This window comes from Podarcis raffonei, chromosome 2 (genome assembly GCF_027172205.1).
Source record: "Podarcis raffonei isolate rPodRaf1 chromosome 2, rPodRaf1.pri, whole genome shotgun sequence".
NCBI classification, from domain to species: domain Eukaryota; kingdom Metazoa; phylum Chordata; class Lepidosauria; order Squamata; family Lacertidae; genus Podarcis; species Podarcis raffonei.
Genome location: NC_070603.1, coordinates 98,308,675 through 98,335,313, shown reverse-complemented (window position 1 = coordinate 98,335,313; position 26,639 = coordinate 98,308,675). Strand labels below are relative to the sequence as shown.

The following is a 26,639-nucleotide window of genomic DNA, read 5'->3' as shown; positions in this document are numbered from 1 at the left end:
GGGTTGGTACACACAAGTGAGAATCCGCCACAATCTGTGGCATAACTGTGATTCGCATAAGGACTTGGCTCACAAGCATTCAAATAGATATATCTGAATGAGTCAACAGAAAGCGATTGCGTGAAGACATGTACACATGGTTACATTTCTTTCAAGGCACTATTATAGTGCAAGCATGAATTATGAAAAGTTAAATTAGTTTAAAGCTTTGGAGACAAACATTGTTCATGTATTAAGCCATAGTTTTCATACCTAACAGCGGGACAGTTTAAAATAAAGGCATTACCAAGAAAAACAACGACATACCCAACTTCCGTGCCAGGAAATGTCTTCCCATCAAGCTCAGCAGTTCTGAATTTCAAGGTTTGCACCTCACTCCCTGCCCCAAGTGCACTACTGCTTGATATCTTAGTTAATTCAGTTTGCACATGACTCATCTTAACTTTGAAATGGGCGGACGCTGATCACCAAAGAATTGATGCTTTTGAATTACAGTGGTGCCTCGCAAGACGAAAAGAATCCGTTCTGCGAGTCTCTTCGTCTAGTGGTTTTTTCGTCTTGCGAAGCAAGCCCATTGACGGATTAGCGCTATTAGCGGCTTTTAGCAGCTTATCGGATAAGCAGCTTAGCGGCTTAGAAAAGGGGGGGGGGAGGGAAAAAAACCTGCAGGAACTCGCAAGACATTTTCATCTTGCGAAGCAAGCCCATAGGAGATTCGTTTTGCGAAGCACCTCCAAAACGGAAAACTCTTTCGTCTAGCGAGTTTTCCGTCTTGCGAGGCATTTGTCTTGCGGGGCACCACTGTATGGTGTTGGAAGAGACTCTTGAGAGTCCCATGGACTGCAAGAAGATCAAACCTCTCCATTCTGAAGGAAATCAGCCCTGAGTGCTCACTGGAAGGACAGATCCTGAAACTGAGGCTCCAATACTTTGGCCACCTCATGAGAAGAGAAGACTCCCTGGAAAACCCTGATGTTGGGAAAGATTGAGGGCGCAAGGAGAAGGGGACGACAGAGGACGAGATGGTTGGATAGTGTTCTCGAAGCTACCAGCATGAGTTTGACTAAACTGCGGGAGGCAGTGGAAGACAGGAGTGCCTGGCGTGCTCTGGTCCATGGGGTCACGAAGAGTTGGGCACGAATAAACGACTAAACAACAACAAAGTAACAGAACTGAAAAGATGAGGAAGCAGATTAGGGTTGCTTAAAAACCTGCAGGAGTGAGAAATACACCAGGACCAAACGACATGTTATGATAAACAGTTTTTCCTGAAAGCATGCTTTAGGTAACCACTTTTATTCTGAAGAAAAAGCAGCCACAGGGTTCCTAATCTGGATCAGGGCCCTGCACTGGGTTCCTACTAAAAATCCACTTACTCACGCGAGCCACTGCTTGCCCCCTGGTGGCCCTGTGCTTAGTTTAAGCACGCATTTAAAAACCACGTTGTTTGTAATGTGTAGTTTGGCCTCCCAGATTCAGCTGAGTTCTTTTTCCACGGTCTCTCTTACTGCTTTGGAGTGCCTTGCAAAAACAGGAGTGTGATGCTATACAAGTCTACTCTGAAGTCTACTCTCAATGAGTTAAATGAGTTAAATCCCAAGTATGGTTTCAACCTTGAAGTCTTAAAAAAAAAGAAGCAGCAGATAGAAGGAAAGTGGACCCACTGCACTTATTTGTAACTTCACCCTTCTTTTTAGCAATGGGGGCAAAACCCCTAAAATAGGGAGGGAAGTAGTGCAAATATTAGCCATCTTAATAAATACACCTTGCAAAATGCAAATTTCTCAAGTAAAATTAGGAAAGGAATTGAGAGTGAGAACATTATTGGGCGGGGGGGACGACGACACACACAGAAATAACAGTGTGAGGGTGGGAACCATGATATGCAACTACCAATCCTTTTAACACTTTTCCTCCCGAGAGAAAAAAAAATTATAATTGTGTATCAGAACAATTGACATTTTATAACGCTGCTGTATTTAAAATACCCTGTGAAATTAGGCAATTAATCTAGAATTCATCGCGTTTTCTCCTAAACGGCCATTTGGAATGCTGCGATACATGATCAGCCGCCGAAAGCACCAGACGGACGAATTCTTCCACGTCGAAGGAGTAATTTGTAAACTTCGGGTGTTTTCCTAGTGTTGGGTGATGCCCCTGAAGAAAAGGGAGTTAAAATGGTTTTAAGGAAGCAAAGCAAGTCAGCTCTTTTCCCCTGGAAAACAAGCAGCAAATTGAGCATGCATTTTAATTCATAACTGCTGATTTATCGATCCTCCCTAAAGCAGCAGCGTCAGTAAGAAAACACCTAACAGCACTGCTATTGATAGTCTGAACTAATGGCCAATTAATTTCATTTCTCTCCCTCCTCCAGCTATTCATATAAAATGATCCTTTAATCAGAGCAGAGAATTTAATTTGGGCTGAAGCAGAAGAATCATATTTCATGTGGAAGAACTGAGATGGGTAAAACATTTTTTATAATAATAATAATAATAATAATAATAATTTTAAAAAAACCAAAAACACAGCACCAAAACACCTTTGCATCCCACCCAGTACCTCATCCTGAGGGAACACTTTGTCCTTCTTTTGCCAGGTGATGTAATGGACGCCTCTCAGCCTTGCAAGGTCTAAGTAGCAGCGCTCGTCTTCACAGTTGTATCTGGAGAAGAAATGATGGGGATTCATTAACAAAAGGCGCAATGGTTCTCTTTAGTGCCTGCCCTTCTCCTGCAGGAAACAGAAAGGTAATCATTCTACTAGAAATTGGAAATGGACAGGCTGCGGCTTCCCCTGCTACAGCTCTTGCTACAGAGAGAGCCAGGGTGGCGCTGTGGTCTAAACCACTTAGCCTCTTGGGCTTCCGGTCGGAAGGTTGGCGGTTCGAATCCCCATGACGGAGTGAGCTCCCATTGCTCTGTCCCAGCTCCTGCCAACCTAGCAGTTCGAAAGCACGTCAGTGCAAGTAGATAAATAGGTATCACTGCGGCGGGAAGGTAAACAGTGTTTCTGTGAGCTCTGGTTTCCTTCACAGTGTTCTGTTGCACCAGAAGCAGTTTAGTCATGCTGGCCACATGACCCGGAAAGCTGTCTGAGGACAAACGCCGGCTCCCTCAGCCTGAAAGTGAGATGAGTCACCTTTGACTGGACTTAACCATCCATGGGTCCTTTACCTTTACTTTACAGAGAGAGCCAAGGAACCAAATCCCCTTGATACTTGGGTTTTGCTCTAGCATTTCCTGCAGCATGCATTAAGGAATGCACTCAAGCTGTCTCTCTCCCTCCCCGCCCCCAACCTTTGATTCAGACTTTTTCTGGGTGGCCTTGGAAACATGCTAGCTGTTTGTTTGAGCTATTTATATACCACTTATGAACCAAAGACTCTAAGCAGTGTATATAAAAATCATAAAATGCATCCAATGGATAAAATAAATCACGATGGTTCATAAAAAACTCCCAGAAAACATCCTTAAAATGCCTGCTGAAGAAAGGGCTTTGTCAGGCATTCAACCGGGGAAGGAGCGGGCTGCCTAATCTAAGCCAGGAAAGCGTTCCATAGAATCAGGCCCACAGGACTGAATGTATGACTCCATGGAGTCATACTTGTCTCCGTGGAGACAAGCCATGCACCTGAGTCATGGGGGCCAGTAACACACACACACACCCTCAAGATCTGTGACTGGGGAGGGATACAAAGGATAACCTGGATCCAAGCTTTGTAAATTAATACAGTAACTTTGAACTTACTAACATACAGCTCAGAGGCCAAGGACATGCGTATGTGCCTGGTAACATGGAAGTTACAGTTCGTAAGACAATAATTTAGATAAAACTGAGCTTTAAAGAACCTCTAAATCTAGGGTTCAGCTACCCCCATCCTAAGACTCAAAAAAAGGATGGCACGCTTCATTGTGCCTGGCTTCTATAACATGGAGGATTATTTCAAATAATAAAGACCCTTTCCTATTAGTAAGGTGAAACTCATCTATAGCAAGAGTTCCTGCTCAGCTCTTTAAAGATAAGATGGCGAGGAGGGAAATGTAAACCTGCCATACACAGTTTTAGAGCAACAAGCAGTAATCCAAGAAAACTTTACAGAGGCCAGATAGACACAGTGAGAAAATGCCCTTTGTCAGAAATCTTTATAGAACTTCTGTGGGTTCATATCAACAGGCCTTGGGCAAGGAGTTAAACTATAAGTTCTTAAGGACTTGTTCGGCTCTCTATGATTTTATTTCTCTAATTCATTTTGCCACCGGGGCATTCCGCATCGCTGGCTGGGTTTAACATGGAGGTTTCCAGCTGCCAACCTCTGCCCAAACAAGTTAGCCAATGAACAGAGTTGCCACACTCCACCTGGTACACATCAAGGAATGTTTCTTCTAACTGTAAGACAGAGGTAAGTTCAGTATCTGCTCTGACGGAAATACAGAGGCGCCATCTCACCCTCTGTGACATGTGTTTGCTTAAAAGCACGGTTTATAAGCCCTTCTTCGGATCAGGACACGGCAGCCCAATTTTCATGCAAATACAAAAAAAGGAGCTATTAAACACATGAGCACATGGAGGCTTACAGTTCAAAGATGACAGCCCAGTCTGGCAGAAAGAGAAGGTGGGTGAGTCCTGCTCCATGCATCCCAATGAATATATCAGAATTGTGCGTGATTTTCAGCTGCTCCTTAAATTCGAGCTCCCTAGAGAAAACGTATAATAAGAATGGCTCTAACATGGGTATGTGTGAGTAGCACAACAGATCATCGTTCAGATAGGTCAAGGATATCTTATGGGGTGAGGAAGTAAGCTATACACCGGAATAAAATTCCTGGTGATGCTCAAGATCTTAGAAGAGCATATTGTTGCACTGGAGAAATTAAAAGGTTGCCATGTAAATGCACCCAGTAAACTGCTTCAGCGTCTGGTCTTTTTTTAAAAAAAAGAAATGTACATTATTAAAAACAAATGTTACTCCAACTCAAATCCATTATTAGCCTCAACATCAGTAATGTACAGCTCATTAATAGTTTTCAAACTTGTACAGTGGTACCTCAGGTTACATACGCTTCAGGTTACAGACTCCGCTAACCCAGAAATATTACCTCGGGTTAAGAACTTTGCTTCAGGATGAGAACAGAAATTGTGCTCCGGCGGCGCGGCAGCAGCAGGAGGCCCCATTAGCTAAAGTGGTGCTTCAGGTTAAGAACAGTTTCAGGTTAAGAACGGACCTCCAGAATGAATTAAGTTCTTAACCTGAGGTACCACTGTACTTCAGAGGGCAATCTGCAGAGCAATCCGACCTGCCCTCCATGTTGGGTTGGGTGAGGGGCGGGGGAGTCTAGATTAGGCCAGAGCTTTCCAAACTGTGTGTCGCGACATGTTAGTGTGTCGGCTGCAGTGTGCAGGTGTGTCACACAAACACTCCCTGCCCTCCTCCCGGGGCTGGATTAGTTTAAGCTCCAGATTGCTAGGAAAACTGAATTACTGTGTCGTGAAATGATGCACGTCTAAAAAGTGTGTCACCAACAAGAAAAGCTCTGGATTAGGCAGAGCAGAGGTGTTCCTTTGTTCATTCTGCGGGACATGTGATCAGGTGGGCTGCTGGCAGGAGTCAGAGGAAGGGGCAAGGGCAAGGCTGAGACAGCCCTGGATCCTGAAACCCTATTGGTCCCATCCAGGGGCTGACAATCCTCTCCCCGCCCCTTTTCTGCCCAAGTCACTGGGAGCAATAGGGCTGCCGATGTGGCCGTGGCCCTGCCCTTCCACAAAGCACTGAGGCTGGGAGGGGGAAAATGTTTTATTGTTCTCTTTATTGATCCTTAACAGCGTACACTTATGCATGTTTGCAAGTCCTAATAATATGTACAGTGGGAATTACTCACTAGTCTAACTATGTCTGGAATTGCAAACGTTCCAAAGATTTCAACAGGATTTACTTCCAGGAAATTGGTCCGTATCCAGTAATGGCTTTACACAAGCAGAAGAGGCAGTTCTCCTTATGGCAAGGTGGGGCAGGCCATTTTCACTGATCTCCTGTAGCCCTCTGTGCTCCCTCAAAATTAACTCCTCTGACAAAATTGAGAGCCTCACCTGAAACAAGCAGAAGCTCTTTCCGCTAGTGCAAAACCACCATGGGACACAACCCGTCATGCGGGTGCAGAAAGGTGAAAATCAAGGTAGGAACAGCTGCAGATCTGCTACGCCTTGCAGGTGTACTTACTTGTACTTGTAGTTCACTATTCGGACTTCAAATAACGGCAGCGTTTTCAAAGCGTTGGCAAGCTAGGGAGGGAGGGAGGGAGGGAGGGGGAAAAGCAACATTTCTGCATGATAATTGCTGTTTTTATTTCCCACCCATTTCCTGCACCCAACCACAGCTTCCTTGTGCCCACTGCTCTTTGGAAGCCTTTACTCAACAGAAAATAATCTAACCTCATTTTGGTTTAATATCTTCCTGTATTCTGTACTCCGGGCGAGTATTGTAACTCTGATTTTCCCATCCTGTTGGGGAACAAGCAAAACAAAAAGTAGCAAAATGAATCCATTTGCAAGTTGAGGAGGAGAAAGACCAGCTGACGGACAATGAATAAATTAGTGCCCTTGATGTAAAAACAATTAGCAGAGTGATTAAAATGTCTTTTCCTTTTAATCACCTTGTTTATATCACACACAGGAGAGAGGCACATTCCTTAAAATGGATTGTTCTAATGTGCACTTTCTGTCGATGCTCCTTCCCCAAAAGCAGTATTTGCAACCAACAACTAGTAAGTCATTTAAGAGTCCCCTTATGGACTTGATCAAGTCCCTCAACTCCCAATGAAACCACAGAGAACTTGATAGCACTACCAGCAAACCCCTTTGTTTTATTCAAGACAAAATGGCCCACGTCACCACAAACCACTGCAGTATCTGAAAAAGTGGAAGTCACACAGACAGACACAGTATGCTTTATATGTTGATGAATTATTGGGGTGCGGGGGGGAGGTGTTAGCCCACCTAACAAGGTTATTATTTCCCTTCCCAATTTAAAAATCCATCGAACCATCGGGGGTAAATTGTGTAAAAAAGAAGAAGAAGAAGAAGAAGAAGAAAGAATTACAAAGGTTTAACTGCATGACACCTATTAATACCAGCAGGAAATCAGGGCGAAATGGTTGCACACAGCTCGAAAACACCAGCCCCTTGTGATAAGCATGAAAGTATATTCTCCAGAAAATATTTTAAAGAACTCAAAAGCAGCCAAATTGATTCCCTCCCCAGTATACACCCTGTGCACGCGCACACACACACGCACACACTTATAGCTCTCTTAATGGAGCCAGCATCTTCCTGTGGATTCAGATATTGGACGAAAAGCAAATGTCACCCCCTGATTTAGCCAAGGGTTTACTGGGTGGCTCTGCTGGGCTTGTTGCTGCTGGAAAACTTGTTCTGGCAGCACCAAGCAAACCACGCAACTGCAGAAATGGCTCAAGGGTTCAGAGCAATGCCTCCTGTCTTCATAAAGAGATAGAATTCGCTACGGCGAGAGAGCTGGTGTACATTTATCACCCTGCATGTACAAGATGCCACAGGGAGCACAGAAGTACTGCAGGAAAGAGGCATCTCCTTCAGTATTTAAATTCTTTGCATCCCCTTCACCATTGCAAGGGAGCTTTCATTCGTCAGGAAGATATGCAAGTCAGTGGAAACAGGAGTGCTCAAAACTACAACGAAACTCAGGACTGTGGGTATCGGAAAAGAGAGCTTCTCAAGCTGTGAGCACGATCCGAAGCAAGAGAGACGGCGCATGCAAACTCAAGCTTCATTCACGATTCTTACAGAACGGCATAGAGCATCACTAATACCTTGGGTCCTTCTTGTGTGACATTTAATCTGTGGAGCACATGCTGGGAAAAGGCTCTGAATAATCCTGTACCATGACAGCTGGATATCTGAAATCACAGCAGACATATAGGAATAAAATGCACCCATGTGCTCAAATTTTAATATTTTTTTGCTAGTAACAAACCGTCCCCCACCTCCAAACAAAGCTTTTATGCATTGAAGTCCTTCTTCTTTAACATATCTCTTTAAGAAGCTCACAAATTTTATTCAAAATTTCTTCTTTTTTTATTAAAAAAAAAAAGGTGGGTGGGTGTGGAACCCAACGTATTTACTCACCAATGGTGTATTATAAAATAAGCCGTACCTCATTCGAGGCAACAGTGTAAAAACTGCTTCTTTGAAGCATACCTGGAAAAGGAGATCATTAACAAGTTACAGCAGAACTCCTGATATATAATTAAAAGAGGTGAATATAAAGCAGGACCTATTAATACTGCAACAGAAGCCAGATCACAGCACCAATCTGAGCCCCCCCCCCTGCGTTAAGCACTGAACAAATGACTGAAACAGAAACAGCATCTGACACAAAGACCCGAGAGGGTAAGATGAGGAAACTTTATAATGGGGGGGGGGGGGAGCGCAAGGTGAAAACTTTCCTGATGGGGCTACATGAAACAAAAGGGGAAGGGGGAATTAAACGCAGCAGACACAATGGAAAACAATGGCAGCTTGCCCCTGGATGGCAGTCGAGCCCCTCTCCCACATTCCTGGAGCACAGACATGCAAAGGTGTGAGAGGTCCTGAGCCTATGCGCATATGCACAGCACACTCACGACTACGTGTCTAGAATTAGGTGGGGTAACTGCTGTTAAAACCACACTCTTTGAAAGGAGGTTAGAAGTCATTCTTTAGTGTCCTTTGTTTTTATTTCTCTTAACGAAAGGCAAATTGAGAAAGCATAAAATGTGCAGAATCCCTTGGTGCGCCTCTGTCCAGATTACTGAATCTCCTACTTAATCCTATGCAAAACCATAAACGTAAACCTGTGTGTGTGTGCAACAGGTCTGCTGCAAGGTACTTTTCTCTCACCTACACCTGCGGAAGTGAACCGTGCAGGTGTAACCTTATAGTATGAATGAAAATCTTAAAACCCTCTACGGCAGGCATGCCCAACAGGTAGATCGCGATCTACTGGTAGATCGTGTGGTGTTCCTGGTAGATCCCGGTAGATCTCTGTGATCCCCTCCCCACCCCCAACAAAAATGGGTAGATCACTGCCCATTGTTTTATACTGTGAGTAGATCGCAGTGCATTGGGAGTCAGATGTCCCTGCTCTACAGCAAGGGTGGTTCAGCTGTAGTTTAAGGACCCATACATATTGGTAACATGATCACAAAACTGAACCAAAAGCACTGACTTCTGGGTACAGCCCTCAGTTTGTTGTTGTTTTTTTGAAAAAGCAAAATATTCCTCACTCTCTTTGAATCGTAGGATTTCAAATGTATTATTTCGTAGTCTGTAAATGCCTTCCACGTTTCGCTGAACAGGTCTCCGTATCCATAGGCACTCTGTGAAAATACAAAAACAAATGGAAGCACAAGTAAGGTTTTAGTGAGAAACGACTGATCATTATTTTCACAGCTTTCAGGCTTATCTATAACCCTCCTGCCTTAAGGCTAGAATCGTAAACACACTGAGCAGGGCAGGGCAGGGCAGAGCAACCTGTGGCCCTCCAGATAGTACTGGACCGCAGCTCTCATAATTCATGACATCGGCCATGCAGCCTGTAACTGAGGGGAACTGGAGTCCACCAACCTCTGGAGCACCACACATTCCCCATTCTTGTAATAGAGAGTATCCCCACCAAACCCTATGGAACTTACTCCCAAGAAAGCATGCATAGCGTCGAACAGTCTGTAATCACCAGCATCCTGCTCTTTCGTTTCCCAAAATTAAAGGGTAGATCCAAACTTTGAATTTGGGTATATTAACGTTAGACCAGCTGATAAACGAAGAGGGTGAATTTTTTATACATGTTCCATCTTAAGAGACAAATACAGATTACCTACAAATGTTCAATGGCAATATCTCCAGATAAAACACTTGCTAACTGCCACCTACGGACCAGCAGCTTTTACAGCCTCAGAGACCCCAGAGATATTGAAGCAGAGATATTGAGATTCTTACGCAACAAAAAACCCCGGCCATCAACATTTATAAATCTTTGTTATTAGCAAACCGATTTGATATACAGGTACTGAGGGAGGATTGGAATAAAGAATTAGAGATCGCAATTTCAACCACACAGTGGGAAACTTTTTCAACTGCTATAACAAGGGTGTCTTCTCTGAACCTTAAATTGAGGCTCATACAAAATTTGAAAAGGGGGGACATTGATCATCCTATTCATTGTTCTGCCCGCATTTGCCTCTGGCCCCTCCCTCCCCAGGCACTGTGGCCCTCGGAAGATTACCCAGAAAGGAATGTGGCTCTTGGATTGTAAAATGATCCCTAGCCCACCAAACACACACACACATTGTACACCTTGTCATATTTGTTTGTTTGTTGGGAAAGATACTGGGTACATTTCTCCCCACTGAGTTCCTGCTTTGTTTCACTCACTTATAAAGAAAGTAACATTTAGTAAGAACTGTAATTTTGCAAGAGCCAAAAGCTACATGCATTGCCTAAAGGGGAAAAAAGCCTCGCTGCCTCTCTTCTGCAAGTTTAAGCAGTTACTTGGCACCACCATCTGGCAATGCAAGGAATTAAATGCATCTCTTTTGTCGATCAGAATGGCATTACAGAATTTCAGAGTGACTGCGGGGAAGCAGCATACATTCTTAAACAGTGCCGCTTCCCAAGAAAAGGTAGTGAGGTGGGAACCCAAGCCATATGTGGTTGACAGTCCTAGAACGGAGAGCCCTAAGTATAGCTGGACTGGGTAGGGATGAAACCAGGGACTCTGATATACAGGTGCAAATAAAAACGTTTTTAAGTGTGTTGTAAAGTTCAATATACAAATGTGACACTAGATGGCGACAATGAGCTATTGCAATTTCAATGTATTTTTCAAAACGTTGTTGTTTTTTAAAAAAACACACACACATCTTCACAGCTTTTTTTTTATACGTGTGTAGATTCCACCCAGGAGCACCACTTTCCATGCCAAAGATCTGCATTATTAGCAAATAATGCATCAGTTCCCTGTTGCTTTTACTGCAGGTACTGCTGGTTTTCCAAATACTGGAGTGGCTACACTGTGGCTCTCCAGATATTGTTGACTGCCAGCTACCATGACCATAGGCTATGCTGGCTAGGGCTGGTGGGAGCTGCAATTGGATATATATTTTATAGGGAAAAGACATGGGTAGACCAGGCAGCTTCAGTACAGAGGGGAGAAAAAAACAAAAGAACAGTCTGCTGGAACTGGCCAATAAGTCCATCAAGTCCAGCATCCTTTTCTTACAGTGGCACAATATCTGCTATAAGCGGCCTTCTGAAGAAAATATCCAGCAAACGCGGGTGGCAAAGAACCCTGAAGACTATTGGTAGGCCTGGCAAAAGGGTGTGGGCAGTTCCTTGAACTGTCCAGTAGGTGGCAGGGACACAGTTATTTTAAGCATCAGTTGGTGACAGGAGGAGGGCGAGAGACAGGGAGCATAACACAAGAAAAACAGGAAACTCCAGTCTGTCACGCAGTGATTTCCTGCAGGATATTCACATAATGAGTCTACATAGAAATATACACACAGTCTTTAAAACATTGTCATACTAGTGACTCGTGGGTAGAAAATAATAATAATAATTTTTTATTTATATCTTCCCCTCCCTGGCCAGAGCCGGGCTCAGGGCGGCTAACACCAATAAAATTACAATAAAAAATAATGGGGTTATTAAAATACGGGTTAAAATACAATTTAAAATGCAGCCTCATTTTAATAGTAGCCCATAAATCAGAACCATCAGGGGAGGGAAACATAAGGGCCAAACTGAGTCCAAACCAACGGCCAGGAGGAACAGCTCTGTCTTGCAGGCCCTGTGGAAAGATGTCAAATCCCGCAGGGCCCTGGTCTTGTGACAGAGCATTCCACCAAGTCGGGGCCAGTACTGAAAAGGCCCTGGCCCTAGTTGAGACCAATCTAACCACCTTGTGGCTTGGGATCTCCAAAATGTTGTTATTTGTGGACCTTAAGGTCCTCTGCGGGGCATACCAGGAGAGGCGGTCCCGTAGGCTAGGAATGAGCTAGGAATCATGAAGTGCATCTGTTTGTAGTATATTTACAACCTAAGAGTTTTTTTAATTTATTTTTTGTGGGAGGGGGAGGGAAATATTGGTGTTGAAAACAGGCGCTGGATATGGGGGTGGAAAGAGAAGCCTTAACTTATAGAATAAGAGAACAATAAGAATATATGTTTAAAGAAGATTGGAAAACGTTTAATGAATATACGGGTGAAAATTGTGTACATTTGAAAATGTTGGCAGCGTTAAGATAAATTCAACAGTGTAAATAAGTTTTGATGGATATAAAAATGGAATACTGAATGGTTTAGTTTATGTAAAATATGCAGGGATCTATGGCAGGCTTCCTCAGCTTTGGCCCTCCAGATGTTTTGAGACTACAATTCCCATCATCCCACTGGTCCTGCTAGCTAGGGATCATGGGAGTTGTAGGCCAAAAACATCTGGAGGGCCAAAGTAGAAGAAGCCTGATCTATGGCATGGAAACTGAACCATGGAAGGAGAAGAAGGGAAGTCATTGATATTTTAAGGTTGTTTAAATGAATATTCTAAAAGGTAAAATTGAAAAACTGAATAAAATTATACCCAAAAAAAGGAAAAAAAGAGAAGCCTCCATAAGGAAGTCATGTGCAAGTGCTAAAGCAGAAGGCAGCCACCCACTCTGGCTGATATATAAGATATATAAACTAGGCATCAAATGGCTCCTAAAACCAAGGCTGCAGTTGCCAAAATGAAATGTCTAGTCACCATTTTGGGGCAAGATGGCTCTCGAGTCTTATTTTTCAAATGACTGTGGTTGATTCACAGTTAAACATCTGGCTATTCAGATGGCAACCTTGAGGTAGCTTAAGAGCTTTGAGAACTTAAAGGAAGAAAAGCCACTTGATCCTGGGACTGTCCACATATATATTGGCCTATTCCTAGCTCTTTTTCCTAACGGTGATTCCTGCTCCTGCTGCGCAGAAAATGCAATTTGGTTCCAGAAACTCATTCCGATGGTGCAGATAAAATAAAGCTGATAGAATTCTACAGGGTGGGGTATTAGTGTGTGGAAACAGTCAGGATCCAATGATCCCCCAATGGTGGAGATGGCAGGAGCCATCCTGGCACCCTGGGATTTTCACTTGGTCGCAAAGTGGTCCACAGCCAGGTGCAAAACGCGCCTGGCGTCTGGCTAATTTTGAACACTGACTGTATCCCTCCTATACAACCCAGTTGGAAGGATAGTTCACTTAATCCAGTTTGCTAGTGACAATGGTTTATACCAGTCTATGCACAGAGCATCTGGCACAGGTAGGAGTAACTATGCTTCTTGGTGATACTGTGGTTTACATCAGACAATGAATACACTACGCCTATGAACACCAGCGTGTTGTGAACAGAAGATCTTACTCACGGTGTCCCACATGACAATGTTGGTGTCCGTGCTGAACGAGTTGGTAATGTGCTGAGTGATGTAAAGATTGACAAAGTCACAGAAATGGTGGTACATGTTAACACCTAAGAGAAGAAAGAAAAACGAACCTCGTCATGGTTTCTCATTTCAAAACCTCTTAACACTTTCTCCTCATTTCACTGGAAGAATTTTACACCAGGGCCATCTTTAGCATTTAAGACTGTTTCTATGAATGCAAAAGACCTAAGATGAATATGAGTGTCACATTTGGAGTCTTATTTGCAAGGATGAGTCTTTGGCCAGTTGGATTTTGTGAGCATTTCTGGCTATTAACCCATTAAAACAGTTTTTATCATGTTCTTCCATCCCAGTGGATCTTCACGGTTGCTAACAATCCATCATTATATATATATATATATATATATATATATATATATATATATATATATATATACATACACACACACACACATACACACACACAAACACACGCGTGCGTGCGCGCACACACACACACACACACATTATCAACATTATCTGCGTGAGACAATTATCTGCAACATCTGAAAAGATTAGGCCACAAACCCAGAAACAAACCTCACTAAGACTGCACATGCAGAAGGGCAACCAAAATGATCAAGGGAATATAGCAACCCTCCTATGAGGAAAGGTTGCAAATTTGGGCCTCTTTAGTTCTGAGAAAAGGAAGTGGTGACATGATAGAAATTTAAGAGATGCCATAAAAGGACCAAACTCCCCCCCCCCCATTTTTTGCAGGTCTTGATTGTATCTCCAAGTTGTCTGCGTTTCCTTTTAACCAAATGAAGCCACTAAGAGTTACCAATAATCTGATCTGGCCAGTGATGCTGGATGAAAAGTGTTTACTCCTTCCCTGCCATACCCTCTTCCTAACCAAAATCAATACCACTTACCCCACAGACCTCCATAAGGCAAACAACCATGATGGGGTTGCTTTTATCAGGAAAAGTGAAATGGAGTTGGGGTGGAGAGAGGGCCTGAATAATACTGTTGAATTCAAATTGGCAACACATACACACACACTGCATTTCAATAAAACAGAAAACCTTGAGAGATTAAACCATGCATCTCCTAAACGGCATGCAGTTTACACCTAATCATGAGGCTGGAATGGTGAAGCAGCAAGTATGTGCCAAAGAGTGTGACTTGGATCTAGAAACCACAGGCTCAAGAACCATCTCTGCCAGTCTCTCTAAATGGCCTTGGTAACCATCCTTTCCGGTGGGAGTGGAGGAAGGAAATCCTACCGATCCCATTTCTCTGCATTCTTGCTTGAGGAGGTGAGCGCAAACAAAGACTGCAAAGCCCTTTGAAAACGAAAAGGGCTACAACAGTGAAGTGCAAGAACACTGGTGCAGCCCAGATGTTAAAAAAGAAAATTGCTGGGACATCTCTGTTCCAGATTTATTCCATTTATTTATTTCAAACATTTCTATGTCCTTGGACAGGAACCCTTGCTTTTTAACTGTTCTCACTCAGAGTGCTACTGCAAACGCAGGACAAAAGACTTTGAAAACACAGCCCTGCTTTTGAGTTTTAAAGAGCAAGGAGTCCCTTCAAGTCAACTGGTGAAGATCATCTTAGACTGAACCAAGCTGACCAGAATGCCAGGGCTGACTGAGAACAGGCTTTGAACCGAGCTCTGGAGCTTCACAAATAGTTTAGGATTTAAGAAACTTAAAAAAGAAGTTCAAAATAACTTATAGCAGGGATGGAAGGCAGTTCTTGTCCACATCGACTTCAGCCTGCGTGTGGCATGCATAGAAGTGCTATGGTCATGTGTAAGCCGCCTATGCACACACAATATATCATAATTGGCTTTCAGCCTGCCCCTAAGTGTGCTGGGGGATGCGGGTGGCGCTGTGGGTTAAACCAGAGAGCCTAGGACTTGTCGATCAGAAGGTCGGCAGTTCGAATCCCCGTGACGGGGTGAGCTCCCGTTGCTCGGTCCCTGCTCCTGCCAACCTGGCAATTCGAAAGCACGTCAAAGTGCAAGTCGATAAATAGATACCACTCTGGCGGGAAGGTAAACGGTGTTTCCGTGCGCTGCTCTGGTTTGCCAGAAGCGGCTTAGTCATGCTGGCCACATGACCCGGAAGCTGTACGCCGGCTCCCTCGGCCAATAAAGCAAGATGAGCGCCGCAACCCCAGAGTCGGTCACGACTGGACCTAGTGGTCAGGGGTCCCTTTACCTTTAAGTGTGCTGGGGCAATATCCAATTTGCTGGAGCATGCTACAAAATAATGCAATACATGCAGAATGCTGTGCATATCAATGAACTTTACATGACCACCTCCAAACATATCATCCTGACATACTGCCAGGAGTCGTACAGATCTGCACATATGAAAACCACACTGGCTTCTACCTGCATCAAGCTTCATGAAATAAGTTGGCTTGTCAATAATAACATCACAACTGCCATCTTCCATAGGCCTGGAGTTCAGTTCCGTATATGTCTGGAGCTCTGCAAACCTGTAATTACACTCATTTAATAGAAGCTGCAAAAAATTATTTTAAAAAAACACCACCAGTATCCAAAGACAATAATTTTTAGCAATGCACCAGGCAGACTTCTCTTCACAATGCTGGTGAAGTTAGACAAAGTTTGACAATTAAAATTATTTTTAATTGTAACTGAAGCTTCTTCAGTAAGGCTTCAAAAGGTTAAACTCTGCCTTTGATCTCAGGAGCAAGAAGCATCTTTGATCTATAAATCAAGAGCTGGGGAAAGTTTCAAGAGAGAGAATCTCTCTGTCCGTGCGTTTCCAATATCCAGTTAATTTGAATATATCTACGCTCATGTCAAGTGCACTGACCATGATTTTAAAGGCATCTCAGCAAAGACACAAGTTATTCATGACTGCAGGTACAAGACCAATTAGCATGATCCATTTAACAGCCTAGCAAGTCTCCTCCATGACGTAATACCATTTGTACTGGGCTCAGCTAATGGAACTTGAGCCCTGCAAGATATATTTCTAGAAGATGATAACTAAGAGGAGAGGGTTCTCTTCTGGATCAGGTATTGTTTCAGTAGCAGGAGGTATGAATTGGCAGTTCTCTAAATGGAGAAAGGGCTTTTTAACTGGTTCATAAATTATCTAGAGCTGGGGTTAGCAGTGAGGTGGCCATGTTTGCTGACAATAGCAAATTGTTCACGGTAGTTAGAACAATGAAGAGCTCCAAAAGCATGTCTCCGAACGGAGTGAATGGCCTGTAAATCTTAATACACACATGGCACTTGAATTGGTGGTGACTGACCAAGTCAGGGGTTGTAGCAGAAAGCTCAGTGAAGATGCTAACTCAGTGCGCGGTGGCTATGAAAAAGGAAAATCCTAAGCTAGGGATCGTTAGGGAAGGAATTGAAAACAAAACTGAACATCTCATCAGGCATTTATGATGTGACTGCATTAAGAATACTGCGTACAGTTCCAATTGCCTTGCCCCAAAAAGGATATTGTAGAGTTGGAATAGGTTCAGGAAAGAGCGACCAAAATCATCTAAGGGATGGAGCAACCCCACTAAGAAGAACTGCTGCAGCATTTGGGACCTTTCAGTTTAGAGGTAAGATGAGCAGGAGGTAACATGACAGAAGAACTACACATGGCATGAGGAAAGTAGAAAGTAGGGAAGTTTTTCTCCCTCTCTCAATAACACTCAATCTTGTGGACCTGGGAGCAACAACTGATGGACCAAAGGATTCCCCCCCACCCCGAATACAGGCTATACAAAATAGGCCACATCAATTCCCAGGTTTCCCTATTACTTGCGGATTTTCATGTTAAAAACCAACAACGGTTCCCATAGAAAAGAATGTAACGCAGCCACAATGACATGCTTTTCGTTGCTAACATTCTAGACTGGAATAACCATCACCTCAGTCATTGTCCCTTTGCTCCACCATCATAGAAGCCTGTTTTTTCCTTAAAAAAACAACTGCACCCCTAACTACAGCTATGACATGTTGTGGGAGACAGGCACACCGGATTCTGCCCAACATGGGGGGCTAGGCCTGGCAAGTGTGCATGACATCATGCATCTCACGATGGTATGGGGCCCACAGGAGGGGCCAACAGAGCCTGCAGTGCCATGGGAGGGCCCAATGGGGCCCGCCTGGCTGCGGAACACTGAGGGGGCCTGGCCCCCGCATTGAAAATTGGGGGGGCCTCCACCCCGACCCCATAGATGGGTGTGCCTGGTGGAAGAGAAGGGGAGTACTCAACTGAGCACAGTTCTGGGAGCTGAGCTTGTCTGCAAAGATGTCTATCATAGAGAAATAAGAACGAGCAGACAGCTACAATTCTTACCAAGACTGTAAAGGGCTCTTCCGCTGCCCTTCAGCAAGGAAAGCTTGAATGTCTAAATTGCAGTGGCCTCCAATTTCACCCTTCTGGAAGAAGTCTTCATTGAATCTATTTAAAGAGGGGAAACATTATTAGCAGAAGTTCAAATCAAGTGTCAGTTCTAAACTGGACTACCTTGTGAGCACTCTCTTGATTAATGATGTACATCAAGGCATTGATTCATCATCACGCTTTAACTTGTCACTCTGTACAACGAGTATGCTTACTCAAAATTAAACTCTGTGGTATTCAATGAAGCTCACTGCCAGATCACTGAGCACAAGCTTGCAGTCAAAGGCTACAATCCTAAACACCATGACTTCCATATAAGACCCCCAATGAATATCGTGGGACTGAATTCTAAGCAAGCGCAGGATTGCACTGCATGTGATACACTGGAAACATGGGTTGCATGGATCCCTGAAGTGTCTCGCGTGAACCACAATGTTGATGTCATTGCTTCAACATGCAACCAGCCTACAGTTCAATCAACACAGCTGCAAATGTTTTAAGGGTCTCGAGAAATAAGCGTAACGGTCATACAATGACTGTATATAGACACACTTTTGACGGTATGAACATAAAACCGAAACAAACTTATGAACAAAAGCATGCTTCATGAATTAAAGCAAGTACTGCATAAAACCAGCCAACTAGAAAATAACTGTGTTTTTCCAAATTCAGAAAGATGTTTGCAGAACCTGCTATAGCACTGTAGTTCAGCAACACCTGGAGAGCCCAAGGTTCCCCATATCTGTTCTACAATAATGAGGGCCAGCAAATGATTATTTAAAAAGTAAAAAAGAAGAAGAGATTTCTAGACATCATTCTTGGATGATTAAACCTATGCAGATTTCTGAGTCCTGGCATATATCTGTTAATGACTATTGGAGAAGTATTTAAAAAAATAGAAGTCTTTTATAGTTGAGCAGAATTGGTTAATAGGGATATTTAGTGTGTCTGTTTCTCCCGCTGAAATGTAAGTAAGGTACGTACCTCTCATGGTTTCTTTTGGGGTTTCTTAAATCAATGTATAGATTTGTTGCTCTGCAATACTGGAGGTAACGAGAACATTGAAGTGAAGAATCTCCCTATAAGAAAATGACAAAAGCAACATACATACATACATATATATATATATATATATATATAATAAGAAGAATTGGGGAAAGTGGAGCATAGCATCAGGAAACAACTTTCTCTGAATGCATACAAGCATGCTTACCATTGCCTGAGGTCTGCAGTGAGTCTTCACTTCATTCATCCTCTCCTTAACATAACCAAAGTCAGCTTGCTTCCAGAATACATGCTGGGCCTCCTCAATGGTGTTAGCCCTTACATGGTGAAATAATGCAAGTGTGTCCATTTGAGAAAACATCAAGCTTTAACTATGGGAATAAACCCAGTCTGTGGGTTAATAAATGCCACTGCACAACCTTATAAGCTAGGTTTACTGAGTGTAACAATGAACAAGAGTGAGCTTCAACGTATTCTGCCTATGCACAAAAAGGGTACCACTTAACTGATCTGCAAGAAGGCACAGGGGCGCCTACTTAGCATTTGGGATGGGAATAGATCAGTAGTGGAGATGTTAGAAGTATTATGCACATATATATATATATTTGTTGTTGATCAGTCATTTAGTCGCGTCCGACTCTTCATGACCACATATGCATATCTATATCTATATCTATATCTGTCCATCTATCTCTATATATTAATTAAAATGTTGCCCTACTATATCCCTGGTATATGTTATCAGAACCTGTGGCTCTGGAAAAACAAATGGCAACATATAAATTGGGAGGCTTTGGGTCTTGTTTCATGTACCAAAATAAATAAATACTAGCAGAAGGTCTCTATATGGAACTGAGTGTTGGGCTTGGCCTGGGCCTGAGTTTGCAGGAGGCACGGGGGCATGGAATGTACGCTTACCATCCAATCTCAGCATAATCACATCTCGGATATCCAAAACGGTTTTCAGGCTTGCATGATTTCTCATAACCCCAACAGGCTTTCAATTTCTTCAAGTATTTCTGGAAACACAGGAAAATGCCAACTTTGCTTTGGATGTTGGTGCCATGTTGCCGAACGAGCAAACTTGCAAAAATGCACGTGTGATCTATCAATAACCTGCATGTACTTTTTACCTCTAAAGATTTGAGCCTACTTCCAGTTCTACACATGGACATACTATAAGTCAATCAAGGTGTTTATTTCATAAAATCTATACAGTGGTACCTCGGGTTAAGTACTTAATTCATTACGGAGGTCCGTACTTAACCTGAAACTGTTCTTAACCTGAGGTACCACTTTAGCTAATGGGGCCTCCTGCTGCTGCCGCGCCGCCAGAGCACGATTTCTGTTCTCATCCTGAAGGAAAGTTCTTAACCTGAAGCACTATTTCTGGGTTAGTGGAGTCTGTAACCTGAAGCGTATATAACCTGAAGCATATGTAACCCGAGGTACCACTGTATGCTGCTTGACTGCAGGAAACCTCAAAGCAGTTTATGAAAAGAATAAAATAGTTAAGATTGTCAAGAAAGAAAAACAATTGAGAAAGAAAAAGGAGAAGAAATTGCAGAAGGAGAAAAGAAGAGAACAGAAACAAATTTAGATACGGTGGTACCTCGGGTTACATATGCTTCAGGTTACATACGCTTCTCCGCTAACCCAGAAATAGTGCTTCAGGTTAAGAACTTTGCTTCAGGATGAGAACAGAAATCGTGCTCCGGCGGTGCAGCGGCAGCAGGAGGCCCCATTAGCTAAAGTGGTGCTTCAGGTTAAGAACAGTTTCAGGTTAAGTACGGACCTCCGGAACGAATTAAGTACCTAACCTGAGGTACCACTGTACATAATCTTCCTATTAACATCTTAATAAACACTTAAATAAAAAGACTTCTGACAAAACGAGTCTTACAATCATTCTCATTGTACTGTTTATACTGTCCTTCTTTTTGTTGCACAGTTTCATATTCTTGAGTATTGTTCCTAATTACTCCAAAAGCAATATTTCTTATGTGTTTTATTTACAGGTATCACTCGAGTTCTGCTAATATGGTATGGTTGGTACAAAATGATCTTATATAATTGCAATATGAGATTGTAAATCCTTCGCAAATATTTTGTATATGTGTGTGATTTAAATCAATAAAGACTTTTTTTAAAAAAAAGTTAAGATTGTCAGTAAAAGCAATCAAGGCGTTCTAAAAGTTAAAACCAGCAATAAATTAAAAACACACCAGCATTCTATGTATCTGGGTAAAAGGTAAAGGTAAAGGGACCCCTGACTATTAGGTCCAGTCGTGACTGACTCTGGGGTTGTGGCGCTCATCTCGCTTTATTGGCCGTGGGAGCCGGCGTACAGCTTCCGGGTCATGTGGCCAGCATGACTAAGCCGCTTCTGGCGAACCAGAGCAGCGCACAGAAATGCCGTTTACCTTTACCTATTTATCTACTTGCACTTTGACGTGCTTTTGAACTGCTAGGTTGGCAGGAGCAGGGACCGAGCAATGGGAGCTCACCCCGTCATGGGGATTCGAACCGCCAGCCTTCTGATCGGCAAGTCCTGGGCTCTGTGGTTTAACCCACAGCGCCGCCCGTGTCCCTATGTATCTGGGTAGGCTTGGATAAAGAAGTATGTTGTTAGCAGCAGCCAAAGAGAATACAGAGGAAATTAAACACACATTTAAGCACCTATCAGATTAAGGCTCTAAAGCAGCCTTTTCCAACCTGGTGCCCTCCAGATGTCAACCCTGATCGTTGGCTCGGACTGATGCTACCTCCCTGCACACTCCATGCTAATATTCTTACCAGATGCAGACACAGATAACTTGGGCACCCGTCAAATGTATTTATTTCTCTTCCCAAGCCCTCTTCTGGCACCTTACATTTTTTTTTAACTCCAAGCCTTATTAAGCGTTATGGAGAACTTGAAAGCTTGCACACTATTTTGTGACATTTTGGATAGCCCAACAAAGGCAGTGACCTAACACGGAGTCTGGATTCATCACCATCATGGTTCCTGGAAAAGAAGCCAGTTATCATCACCTTCAACCTCTTTGATTCTAAGAACACAACAAATCGGCATTAGGCTCCAGTAAAAAAAAAAAAAAGAGGAGTATTTACTTTATATGGGCAATGAAGATCGTTCTTGCAAGCTGTGGCAAAGGGCTGGTTATTGTGCAAAAAGTATGGGATATGTTCTTCGGGCAAGTTGATGTTTCCATAGCTATACAATGGCACTCGTGGAATGTTGCTGCCATCAGTAAGACTTTCACCTTGGGTCCTGGCCAAGATTTCTTGAAGTAGGACTCCAAACGCAAGAAGCATTAACATGGCAATCTGAAAAACCTAAAGCAAACACACAGAAAAACAGTTTAAGAATGGCATACCTACGACTTCAGTTAATTGATTCTATTAAACCATAAACCTAAAGTCTGTGTACGTGTGTTTGCAGCTATAGATCTCTTGGCATGGAAGACTCTCCTCTTGGCATAAACATGTGTTCGTATAGCATTTATCGCTGTCGCAGATGCGGAGCCAATAGGCGAAGGCAAAGTCTTGTTCCCAAGAGATGCCTGGGAACTCAAGTCAGGAAACCGTGCAGGACTCTCGAGGGATTTGCTTCCTCTGCATCCAAGAAAAGAATGGAAACCAAAACAAACGGAGGGCAGAAAATGCCTGATCAGATAGCCACATTGCCTTTTGTGTATGTGGAATTCATGGGATTTTGCGCTTAGTGCTTTCATGGTTCAAACTCTGTCCCTGAGAACCTCTTAAAAGTCAAGGGGTGAGAGGCAGTTCTGAAACAACTTTCCACTACCCCAGTAGTTTTTGAAATGTATGTATGCAAATAAATGGAACATAATCATACCATAGCTAAAGCAACATATAAGAAAAGGTGGGAATTTAATAGGGAAACATAAAGCCATAAAGGTGGATGATCATCCACATGGATGATCACCTTTTTATACAGTGGTACCTCGGGTTACATACGCTTCAGGTTACATACGCTTCAGGTTACAGACTCCGCTAACCCAGAAATATTACCTCGGGTTAAGAACTTTGCTTCAGGATGAGAACAGAAATCGTGCTCTGGCGGTGCAGCGGCAACGGGAGTCCCCATTAGCTTAAGTGGTGCTTCAGGTTAAGAACAGTTTCAGGTTAAGAACAGACCTCCAGAACAAATTAAGTTCTTAACCCGAGGTACCACTGTACTGGGCCAGGTTGAAGGCAATGCTAATCTAGGCTGAATCAGCAGAAGTATGGGGTCCAGATCAAGGGAAATAATAGTACAAACAGTGTACCATTTTGAGCAGGGATTCCATTCCTGGTCCCTGTGTGTGTAAGCCTGTTACGCCCCATTACACCTCCACCCTGCCCCCATTCCTCTGTCTTCTGGGTCAAAAAGGGCCCATGCGTCAGCAGTTGAGCATCAATTGGACATGCCTAAAATGGTCGCCACTTGTACCATTTTGTTCTGACTTGGACAGACCACACCTGGAGTAGTGTCCAGTTCTGGGTGCCTTGATTTAAGAAGGATATTAACAAGTTGGAATGTGTGCATATGATCAAGGGTCTGGAACTCAAGCCTTATGAGGAACGGTTGAAGGAGCTGGGTGTGTTTAGCCTATAGGAGACTGAGAGCAAATATGATAGGCATCTTCTAATATCTTAAGGGCTTGTTTCCTCCTGCTCCGAGGTGGGGGGGGGGGGAGGACTCGTTCCAATGGCTTCGAGTTACGAGAAAGGAGACTCCAACTAAAAATCAGGAAGAACTTTCTGAAGGTAAGAGCTGTTCAACAGCGGAACAGACTCCCTCAGGAGGTGGTGGACTCTCCTTCCTTGGAGGTTTTTAATCAGAGATTGGGTGGCCACCTGTCATGTATGATTTAGTCAAGATTCCTTCATTGCAGGGGGTTGGGCAAGATGACCCTGGGAGTCCCTTCCAACTCTACAGTGCTATGATTCTATAAGGTTCTTGTACTATGGCACAAAGTACCGAACAACTTAGGTCAAGGCTACCTCCTTATACATACAGTGGTACCTCTGGTTGCGAATGGGATCCGTTCCGGAGGCCCGTTTGCAACATGAAAAGAATGCAACCCGCAGCAGCACATCTGCACACACGCAGGTTGCAATTCGCCGCTTCTGTGCATGCACGTGACGTCATTTTGTGCTTCTGCGCATGCGCGAGCGGCAAAACCCGGAAGTAACCCTTTCCGGTACTTCCGGGTTGCTGCGGGACGTAACCTGAAAGAACGTAACATGAAGCGGACGTGACATGAGGTATGACTGTATCTGAAGACAAGTTCAAACCGAACAACCCTTTCACAACCCCAAAAAGCTCAGCTGGACAGTTACTTGGGCTGTCTTGGCCACTGCCACGTGGTACAATTACATCCACTTGCACCTCCGTTCAGTGGAATTCACTGCGAGATTTCCAAGCTCTGTGCTCTAGCTACTGGCTGACCTGTTTCGGTGCCTGCAGCTCCACCGTGATGGAGAGGACGCTCAGGAGAACATGTGGATAATCTTACCCATCTCGCCACTGCACAATGAGATTAGTGCCTTGACAGAAACACTAGCATGCAGTCGAAATTCCTCTGCTCTTAAAGAAGAGTGCGTATTCAGGTTCGGTTATGCCTTTCCTGCTAAAAATTTCAGAGCGCGCTCTTTTCCTTTCCAAATTTAATACATACCAGTTTGTCACAGCTATTCATCCCAAAAAAGTGTCTATGGCCCACTAATACATTGTAAATGTACTAAGAGGAAGAAAAAGGACCACACAAGTAGTTTCTGGAGTAAATTATACATTGACTTCAATGCATACCGTTTATTATCGACTACATTGCCTAACACAATTCTCTCCACCATAATCTGGACATTTTTGATCTTTTTGAAACCGAACTTCCTTCTCCTGAAAGTTTTATGAATGCAAAACTTCGCCCCTATTCCACAACACGCCACAAAATGCATAGGGTTAGCATTATATTCTGTCTCCATGGAAAACATAATCAAGTACAGCAACTCCGCATCTTCTTGGATTTTGATATCTATGTCCATTTATCCTGGAAGACACCTGACAAACCTTACCTCTGTGGTTAATGGCTCTGGGTCTTTAGGAATGGGAAGGTAGAGAGAGAGATGCTGTCAGCCTCCCTGCCTGCTGCAGAGCTTTCAAACAGGCCTTAACCAAGGCTCATTGCCACAATATTTTTCAGTGCCAGGGTTCATACCTGTAACAATAAAGAAAAGTGTTTCTGAGCATATGCAGAATACAGAAACATAGAATCACAGAGTTGGAAGAGACCATGATGGTCATCTAAGTCCAACCTTCTGCAATGCAGGAATCTTTCAAACAACACCGTAGAATACAGTAATCTGGATCTAGTAGATATGGTCTGCACATAAAGAGCTACAGATTCCACAGCCCGACTTTTTTTCTCTTGCTGCCTCTTATTGCTTGGATCCCAGAATTCCTGTGTACTGACTCCTCTCTTAGTTCATTCACATCCCTTTTCAAAACACACCTTTTTTCCACAAAGACTTTGGCGCATTCCCCTAGTTCCCATGCCTTAACATAGTTAGGAACCCTTTGGCCAAGCATAAACACATGAAACTTAAACAATCACATGTATTGCTCCTGGCTGCTTCCTTCCTTGTTTCAAATTTTGGACTAAAAGCTCCCCAAGATCAGGAATCTCTTGCACTGTGCCATGCAAACAAGAAGGATAACAATAATGTTGAAGTATCCAAGCGGAAACATCAGGCAGTCAGAGATATGGAACAGGGAGAGAGGAAGACCTACAAAGTATAAGGACCTGAAGACAACAGAGGAAGGGAAGGGAAATGAAGGCAGCGACAAGCAGACACAGTTGCTTCACTGATTTAGGCTTCGCTGCAGCATGGAAAAAGCAAGGGAGCCAACCGAGGGTCTTCCAGATATTGGGACTACAACTCCAACCAGCCCCACCCCAGCCAGCATAGCTAATAATCAGGGATGATGGGAGCTGTCGCCCAAAATGTGGAGGACGGAGGAAGGGGTTGTGCTGAAAAGCCTGCAAAGGCAGCCCCAGAGCTTCAGGCAGCAAGGGAAAAGAAGTCATTTGGAGAAAAGTGCCGGGGCGATCTTTCATTTGGGCCGCTGAACTATAAAGAGCGGAGCTCAATGGGATTTGCTCCCAGGTCAATATGCACAGCTAGATCCATGCCCGATAGGATCGCATTGAGCTAAACCCTCGCCCCATCTTCCATCCGCCCGCTTCTCTCTCCAGAGATGGAATTTGCAGAGAGGCGGCACCTGCACTCAAGAGAGGGAAGAAAGCCACACTCACAAAAAAGGGGGTGGGATGGGGAGAGAGAAACCAGAAACTCTTATGCCTGCTGCCTGCAGAAAACTCCAAAGCGACGCGAGGAGACTGCGCGCCAAGGAGCCCCGTCCTCGTTGCGCTTCCAGCCCCGGAGACGCCCCGAAGCGAAGCCAGGCGCGGCGTGGCGCGCTCTCCGACCCAGGCCTGCGCGCCGCCTCGCAGCTTGTGCCTCCCGGGAGTCGGTGCCAAAGCCGCCGCCGCCGCCGCCGCTCCTGTGTGGAGCTGCCCTCCACCGGCGCCGAAGGGGGAGCGCGAAGCGACGGCGGCCAACGGAGGAGGGAGGGAAGGAAGGAAGGAGGGGCCACCACAAGGCGCAGGCTCGGCCCTCCGGAAACCCAGCGGCTTGGCGCCAGGCCCCGAGCGCGCCGCCGCCTGCGCCACCTTTTGGAGACGACCAAGGCGAGGAGAAGAGCCAG

At 44.0% G+C, this 26,639-nt stretch overlaps 1 protein-coding gene across 2 annotated transcripts; it reads right to left on the bottom strand.

Annotated features, from left to right (window-relative positions):
• Nucleotides 1-1,601: 1,601 nt before the first annotated feature.
• On the bottom strand, nucleotides 1,602-26,290 carry EOGT (EGF domain specific O-linked N-acetylglucosamine transferase). 2 transcript variants are annotated; one of them, XM_053378247.1, is made up of 17 exons: nucleotides 26,188-26,290; nucleotides 24,947-25,089; nucleotides 21,977-22,201; nucleotides 19,784-19,884; nucleotides 19,074-19,182; nucleotides 18,845-18,939; nucleotides 17,813-17,917; nucleotides 15,871-15,977; nucleotides 13,464-13,567; nucleotides 9,300-9,392; nucleotides 8,161-8,232; nucleotides 7,845-7,931; nucleotides 6,430-6,498; nucleotides 6,218-6,279; nucleotides 4,578-4,697; nucleotides 2,563-2,665; nucleotides 1,603-2,157 (listed from the first exon to the last, which is right to left on the bottom strand). In XM_053378247.1, the coding sequence occupies exons 3-17, from the start codon at nucleotides 22,184-22,186 to the stop codon at nucleotides 2,011-2,013; spliced, it is 1,584 nt and encodes a 527-aa protein (XP_053234222.1). In that variant the 5' UTR covers nucleotides 22,187-22,201; nucleotides 24,947-25,089; nucleotides 26,188-26,290; the 3' UTR covers nucleotides 1,603-2,010. The 2 variants fall into 2 exon arrangements, with proteins under 2 accessions (XP_053234223.1, XP_053234222.1); XM_053378248.1 differs by lacking the exon at nucleotides 7,845-7,931 and having other exon boundaries at nucleotides 1,602-2,157.
• Between the last annotated feature and the right edge of the window lie 349 nt (nucleotides 26,291-26,639).